The following is an 8,085-nucleotide window of genomic DNA, read 5'->3' as shown; positions in this document are numbered from 1 at the left end:
TACATTCATCTCGATATAAGCATGTCTTAGTTCTTTCCAATTCAGTTAACTTTCAGTTACGAAACACCCTTAACCATACCCACACCTGGTTAAATCTCGGTTATCGGTTAATTCAGTTCGGTCACGACTCAATTATTAATTACGTATAAACGTTTTTATCATTTTAAAAATGTGTACCAAAAAGGTAACCATTCACCACTATAAGTATAAACTGCATCGTTTGACTTTGATTACACCACACACAACAAGCCTGCAACTGTCAGTTAGCTTCTTTCTCAATAATATGCATACAGAAACAGGTACAAACCGTACAACTGCCAATCAAACCCTAATTCTTCATAATATCTATATTATTAACATATCTAGATGCAGCGATTGAGTTTTTAGGTGACGTGGCTGTGCTCCAGAGGCTTCCGAGCTCGTCTATTAGGAGAATTGCCGAACACGTTATCGTTAAACGCTATAGTAATCCTCTTGACTTATTTAATTTGAATTTGTTGTACGGTTCTGGTGATTTTAGTGTGAGTATTGTTGATTAGGTATGGACCGTATGGTAGTGAATGTTAATTAGTATGCATTTGATAGAATTGTGAAGGTGTTGAGATGAAATTGCTGTTTAGGTTGAATTTGTAACGGTTATAACTAGATTTTGTAGGTTTGACATGTGAAATTGAAGTAGAACTCACGCGAGTTACTTGAGATCGGATAGATAAAAAGCTCAAAACGAGCAGGAATAAGGCTCGTTTGGTTATCGAGCCTGAGCTTGAGCCTTGTGTGTTTTATTTTTATTAAAGTTTTACCTCTTTTTGACTTCTATGCATTAGTTTTACACTGCATAGCCGAGCTCAAACCAAGCTTTGGCTCGTTTAAGGTACTGCACGAACTCGAGTTGAGCTTAGGATAGCTAAAGTGTATTTCTCTTATTTTTTCAAAATATATAAAAATAATTAAAAGCGTATATAAATTAACTAATAAATATATAATAAATGAGCCAGGTCCTATCCTAGCTCGAGCCTTGTATGGGAAGCTCGTTTAGGCTTGTCGAGCCTTGACGAGCCTTGTGTGTTTTTTTCAGTTTTACCTCTTTTTGACTTCTATGTATTAATTTTACGCTCCACGGCCGAGCTCAAGTGATCTTTGGCTCGGTTAAGGTACTACACAAACTCAAGTTGAGCTTAGGATTGTTTAACGTTTTTCTTAAAATATATAAAAGTAATTAAGAACACATATAAATTAATTAATAAATAATAAACGAGCCGAGTCCATCCGAGCTCGAGTCTTGTATGGGAATGGAAAGCTCGTTTAGGCTTGTCGAGCCTTAAGGACCTTGTGTAATTTTAAGTGTTAACTCTTTTTGACTTCTATGTATTAATCTCACACTGCATAGCTGAGCTTGAGTCGAGCTTTGGATCGTTTAAGTTTTTTCAAAAATATATAAAAATAATTAAAAACGTATAAATTAACTAATAAACAATAAACGAGCCACCTCTGGCTTAAAAACAACTCACGACCCGAGCTCGAGTCATGCTTTGGATCGTTTAAGGTTTTTCTCAAAATATATAAACATAATTATTAAACATATATAAATTAATTAATAAACAATAAACAAGCCAACTCTGGGCTTAAAAACGACTCACGAGCCGAGCTCAACCTTTAGAAAAAGAGCTCAAAACGAGCAGAGCTTGAGCTTTTGTAAGTCAAACAATATTTGCTATAAATGTGTTCAATAATCAGTATGTGCTTTATATATGATACAATCGTGCCCTAGTGGTTCTCACTGTTGACACAGTGTATTATACTATTATCAACAAAATTGATTGCATAGATGCTTTATTTTGAAGGTCCTGGTGAGTGTGTTTTCCAAGAAGGTGAACCTGGTGGTGGAATTTACTTTATTTGGGATGGTGAGGTAATTTTATGTATCCTTGTTGACTAATTCTAGGGTTAACTAATCAAGTTACATAGTCTTTAAGTAACTCGTAGTTTATTTGATGACATCCGCATTTGCAGGTGGAGGTATCCCGTTCGTTTCGTGCAGATAGTCATGATTCTCAAGTTTTTCGGTGGGGAAAGTTTGATCACTTTACCCAAAGTGAGAGAACACCATTTTCCAGTCTTTTTCAGTATATGTTATTCAATTCAAACACATGATCCAAGTCTATTTTGCAGGTGAACCTGATAGGCAAGAAGATATAATTGCATTGACTAAGGTAGTTGCTATACTGTATGACATGCTGATTTGCATAAAGTTTGTTCAGAGTATGCTCATATGCTGTTCTGTACAGCCACACAAAAATGTTGACTTTTTTTTACTATGGTTACAGCTGACCTGCTTAATGCTGCCCCACAAATATAGTCCCTTGATGCATCCATATTCAATTTGGAGTGCGGATGCGAATTTTAATACACGTGCACCTGTGGAAAAGATATTGTCCTTAGACCCACTGGATGTATGTGGTATTCTTGACCCAAATTTATTATCTTGCATCTGTTAAATTTCATGGTTTATTTTCTGTTATGCCTATATAAATTTTCTCAGTTGCAGAATACCGGTTTTTATTGTCAATCCATGATTCTTGTGGTTTTTATTTTAATGCCACAAATTAAAGACACCCTTTTGAAATTTTGCAGTCAAAACAAAAATTTCTTGAGTCAAACTTGATATTTACCTTTGTTCTTTTTTAAGGCATGCAATTTTAAATACTGTAAACTATCCGGTAGCTAAAAAGCTCTGGTATTTTTTTTTCAATTATAAGATGTTGAATGTTGACTTTAAAAAGTAAAAATGCGCAGAAATAACTCTGAAATGGACCTTTTCTATTACAATGTGCATCTTCAGTCGCCTGAGTTCTTCTCTTGTAACCCAATATGATCCTGTGCATGTATTTAACCGGTGTTTAACGTTTCCTCTGATTTTTCACATATAAAATTAGGGGAAAAAATGGGGATTACTGCAACCGTATGTTGGTAGTCACTAGTCATGAACTTGTTGCTTAGAGTGTCTATCCATATGAGTTATTTAGGAAACTTTTGCATGCTCTTTATTTTTTGTACAATAAGTTTGGCATCATGTATACAGTAGAGTGCTTTGATTGAGTTTACTTTTGTTGTGAAGGTGAACACATTCAGAGGAATCACTCTGAAAGGAGCTCCAAAATCTGCTAACGTGTATGGAGGACAGTTTATGGGACAGGCAAGAAGCTTCTATGTATTTCTACTTGGATTTGCTAGCATTACTTATATGAATGAAATTCTTTATCTACACCCCAAAATAAGATCTTAAATCCTAACACTCTATAGCACAATGAGATTCTCCTTGCATACTTTACATATCTAGATGTTCAATTTTATTCAGGCACTGGCTGCAGCATCCAAAACTGTTCATTTTCATAAGATTTTACATAGCTTTCATGCTCACTTTCTTCTTTCCGGGGACGTAAAAAGTAAGTCGATTTTGTAACTGAATATGCATGGTAGTAGTTTTCAAAAAATCTGAGTTTTCAAAATGCATGCACCTTAAATCTATTGTGAAAGTATTTAAACCACATATTCAAAACCATGCACTTTCTTATGCTAAATTGATTTTGTAATGTATGCTACCCTGATATTTAGTGTATATACACAGTTCCAATCATATATCAAGTTGAGCGACTAAGTGACGTGCCTAATATATCTACAAGAAGGGTGAACGCAGTACAAAAGGAGCATGTTGTCTTCTTTTTGATTGCTTCCTTTCATGTATGTGTTCTATGCATCCAATCTGATTATTTCTTCTTACAAATTTTTTCTTTCATGAATTTTTCAGTTTTGCTTTCTTTCATTTCAATATGAAACATGAAAGCTATGGGTGGTTATATTTATTAATCTAGTATAAGAAGTAGACAAATACTTGAGACTACCAATAAATGAGGGTGCTCCTAATATTATCATTTGTAGCTATAAATCAATGTGCCAGCTAGTACATGTCTATTGTTTCGTTTATATTTATTCAACTTCACTGTTTAATAGTTATTGGTTCACACTTATAGTGCTTTTTTATGACATACACTTACAGAGGGAAGAAGAAGGATTTGATCACCAAGAACCAACAATGCCTTCTGTGCCTGACCCAGAAACGGTAACCGGATACTTTGAATGATCAATTTTTCATGTCAATCGTTTTCATTAATTGTATAATCTTACTGTTTCAGCTTTTGCCAGAGCATGGATTAGAGGAGGGTGTTAAGCTTCCTAAAAATCATCCTAGGTTAGATTTTGTATCCTTAACTCATGATTCAGTAATTCACTATTGATCAATCTTATGTGTCTGGACACACATTATAGGCTATATTCGACTCAATCCTCAACTCATGATTCATGATTAACAGAACTGAAACTTCCACCTCAACTTTTGTCGAGTGGCCCACAGAAATCAGGCCACTAGATCCTAAAAAGTATACCCGCCACACTAAACGACCTCCAAGGTTATTTCTTGTTCTCTTTTAAAGCAATTTTTTACTTGTGTACGCTCTTAGGGACTTCTCTCTACCTTTTCTTTTTTGAGTTTTAAATGCTATTTTGTTGTAATATATTATTTTTATTTGTTATCGTATACTTTGTTATTTATCTTTTTTTTTACTATCATCACTATTATTTATATATCTATTTATTATTGTTATTTTTTTTATGATTATTAGTATTACTATTATTATTTATTTACTTATTTTTACTATTTATTTATTTATATTTTTAAATAGTATCTATTCATTATTATGACTATTACTATTATTATTGTTACCTATTTTTTTGTTTGTTATTTAAATCTAGAGGTCTAGTGTCGAACTTTCTGTTTCTTATATATTGTTCATACATATGGTTTTTGGAGCTGGGGGTCTCTCTAGAAGCAACCTCTCTATCATTTGGATAGAGGTACGGTATGTCTACATCCCACCAGAGCCGACTATGAGGCGGGGCCGGGTGGCCGACCGACCCCCGGCCCGACACCCCGATAGGCCCGAGTTTTTATTTTATTTTTTAAATTACATATACCTTTTTGAACAAAAAATGTATGTATTCTTAATGTCTAGACCCAATTACGCAACTAATTCCGCATTCGGCCCAAAATTTTTTCACGATTCACTGGGTATGATTGTTGTTGTTGTAAGCTTATTTTTCATGGTATGCACATGCCAGCTTCTTTGATACATATAACATATTGCACTTTGCAGTATCAGCTACTGGTTGAGAGCGAAAGGTAGACTTCCTGCTGACCCAGCTTTGCATAGGTTTGACTCTTTCAGTCAGTTATATTTTTCTAAATAAGTTTTTGATCTAGAAAGAAATATACGACCCATGATATTGATGCTTTCATATAATAGGTGTGTAGGGGCATACTTCTCAGATCTACTATTCATTCAAATCAGTCTGAATCCGCACCTTAGAGAGGGCATATTTCCATCTTCTATTAGTCTCGACCATTCGTAAGTTAATACAAGCTTAACACGTTTACAACATTAAGCATTTTAGAAGTTAGGCCATTATGATCTCATCGTGTTCTTTCTCTTTCAGGATGTGGTTTCATAGGGATTTTAGAGCGGATGATTGGTTATTATATGTGGCAAGTATCTAAGACCATTACTTATGTAGTGTTTGTTAATGCTCTACTGTTAGCAACCACCAAATATTATCATAAACTTGCGGTTTCGCTTTAGTTATTGTGGAATAAACACGCTTCTCTCATTTCATGATTGCACTTTTTAAAAATGATGTTTTTTTTTTTGTTTTTTTGTTTTCATTGATCTTATCTTAGTTTCTCCTTATTGTTTACTTTTTCTTCTCAGATCGATAGTCCTACTGCGTATAACGCACGAGGCTTTTCTCGTGGTCAACTGTTTAACAGAAAGGGAGAGGTAACCGCAACTTAACTTCTTATAAAAAGGAAATAAGAGACGTGACATGGAACGAAAGGCTTGTGGACTAATAACTTATTTTCATGTTGCAGCTTGTTATGTCTGCAATGCAGGTTGGTGTTGTAAGAAAACTAAAGCCGCCAATGGCTGCATCGAACCTATGACTCGCTCGATCATACATCTATCTGTTGTATACTTCATTGAAATCCGTGATAAAAGGTCAGTCAAATCTTGGAGTAGGATCCACACTCACCCTTGATTATCACGGCTGCATAACTAAACAAATAATGTAATTCGATATTCAGATAATAAACAAATAACGATCCGTCCTTTAATTGGTACAATGGTTGTAATTTCTGTTTTTCGTGATTAAACTATTACAATGTAAGTTTTTGCGGTTTTGGTTGTTGCCAAAACTTTTCAGTATATATATACAAAGGTTGCCATTCGAAATAATAACAACAACAATAATAATAATAATAATAATTTCATATTATGCTACAATGTTCGTTTGGTAAAGGAAAGTTTAAATCCATTGATAGGTTTCTTTTGAATTTGATATCAGATTTTGACATTTTGTCAAGACTTCTATTTGAATATTAAAGAAGAATTTCATGTACCCCCTGAACCTTCTTAATTTCATTATATTGATCAATATCCAAAAGATCAAATATTCAAATATGCACAATTTCAATTATTGCATTATACTTCAAATGCAGTTTCATTAACAGTAAAACCACATTTAGAAGTTGGCATTTTGTCAATAAGACTGAGTCAATAAAATCATTTACACGTTTAAAAAATTGATATCTTTTTAAATTTATATTTAAAAGGGATGTAATCTTCATACACCACTCCCATGCTGACTGTACAGGCCTATATGGCCCGTGTCCGTGTGTAGCAAGTTCGTGTGGAGCCACTACAATAGTCACACAAATGACAAAAGTAATGAGCAGTGGGCCCGCGCAAAACCATCCACGATCTCCACTGTGACAACTGCAGAAGGAACAAACCAGATATTCCCTTGACAAGTGGCCCAATAAACCTTTCATAACACTCTATACCTCCGGCTATAAATACAAGACTCCGCCAAACGGTAAAGCGATTTCGTTAATCTCGCTCTCTCAACTCTCCCTATACTCATAACTTACCATACTAATTCTCACGTCGGATGGTGGTTATATGAAGCTTCCTCTTTGTGTAACGAGGCTAACAACATTTCTAGTTTTGCATATCATAGCGTATTCACTCTCGGATTTAGGATTTTCGGCTGGCCACACCCTGTGAGAATACTCGTTTGACCTTGGTCGAACCCGTTTCACTTAAATGATCTTAACAAGAACATCGGTTTGCTGACTAATCAAAGAAAGTTTAGTTGCTTTTTAATAGTCATCTTGTTGCTAGTAAAAGCTACCATATCGATTTTACATGTGTATTACATGGTTCTTGCAGTTCTGAACATAAACTCTTTTTTAATTTTGTTTTCTGTCTAACTCGGATTCAGAAATAAACAACCAACTTAATTCATTGATATACAATATACAAGATGACCCATAAATAGAATATTGGCCTCCCTAGTTATTCTACAAGTGAAAAATTACTAAAATTAAAACAAAAAACAGAGTCCTAAAATACAAATCATATTACAAGACCACAACTTCCCACATTAACAAGTACATGAGAAGAAAACAGGTTCTGTAGATTTAGCAAGTAATGGTTTCACCACTACCCGCTACCAAATTACAACTGTTGAAACCGAGTACAGAAACGTCGCTAAGTTTTATCGCCTCACAAACACATTTAACGGGAGTCATAGTTACGAAAACTTGGAATGTTACGCAACACATGTAATAATCTCCTAGGTCACATCCACGGTTGCCGTCCAGAGTGATCAGATCGTCGAGGTTGCGGTCACACTGCAGTCCCGATGCAGCTGTGACCAATGCAAGCACCAACAACACAACACAAACCATAGCTTTCACCATTGTATATATTTTTATGGAACTTCGGCTTATAACTTAATTCATCACTATTTATAGCCTCATTGCACGTTGTTCATTATTTTTGCATCCCATGTGGGCTTATTTTTTATTTAGTTTTATATTTTTTCAGATCCCTATATGGCTATATGGATATGGGGTTAATTCTATTAATAAAAAAAATAAGTTGTATATATTCTATGAATTTATGAGCCTTT

General features: G+C 34.5%; 1 protein-coding gene across 1 annotated transcript; it reads left to right on the top strand.

Moving 5' to 3' along the window:
• The first annotated feature begins 234 nt into the window (after positions 1–234).
• LOC143604774 (acyl-CoA hydrolase 2-like) lies at positions 235–6,339 on the top strand. The gene is made up of 17 exons (XM_077081158.1): positions 235–299; positions 373–465; positions 1,842–1,909; positions 2,011–2,092; positions 2,170–2,210; positions 2,325–2,450; positions 3,116–3,193; positions 3,356–3,443; positions 3,626–3,738; positions 4,055–4,117; positions 4,191–4,246; positions 4,368–4,463; positions 5,208–5,264; positions 5,358–5,459; positions 5,548–5,596; positions 5,820–5,888; positions 5,981–6,339. The coding sequence occupies exons 1-17, from the start codon at positions 284–286 to the stop codon at positions 6,050–6,052; spliced, it is 1,269 nt and encodes a 422-aa protein (XP_076937273.1). The 5' UTR covers positions 235–283; the 3' UTR covers positions 6,053–6,339.
• Positions 6,340–8,085: the final 1,746 nt, after the last annotated feature.

Source organism: Bidens hawaiensis, unplaced genomic scaffold, assembly GCF_021521415.1.
Source record: "Bidens hawaiensis isolate Kalapana, Puna unplaced genomic scaffold, B.hawaiensis_p1.1 tig00066611_1, whole genome shotgun sequence".
Classification (NCBI taxonomy): Eukaryota; Viridiplantae; Streptophyta; class Magnoliopsida; order Asterales; family Asteraceae; genus Bidens; species Bidens hawaiensis.
The sequence above is the reverse complement of the archived record's forward strand: the minus strand, read 5'-3'. Positions and strand labels throughout refer to the sequence as shown.

Coding starts and splice junctions, on each gene's coding strand:
- LOC143604774 (XM_077081158.1), top strand. Junction 3,194..3,355: donor GAGGACAGTTTATGGGACAG/GCAAGAAGCTTC, acceptor AATTTTATTCAG/GCACTGGCTGCAGCATCCAA. Junction 5,889..5,980: donor TGTTTAACAGAAAGGGAGAG/GTAACCGCAACT, acceptor TTCATGTTGCAG/CTTGTTATGTCTGCAATGCA.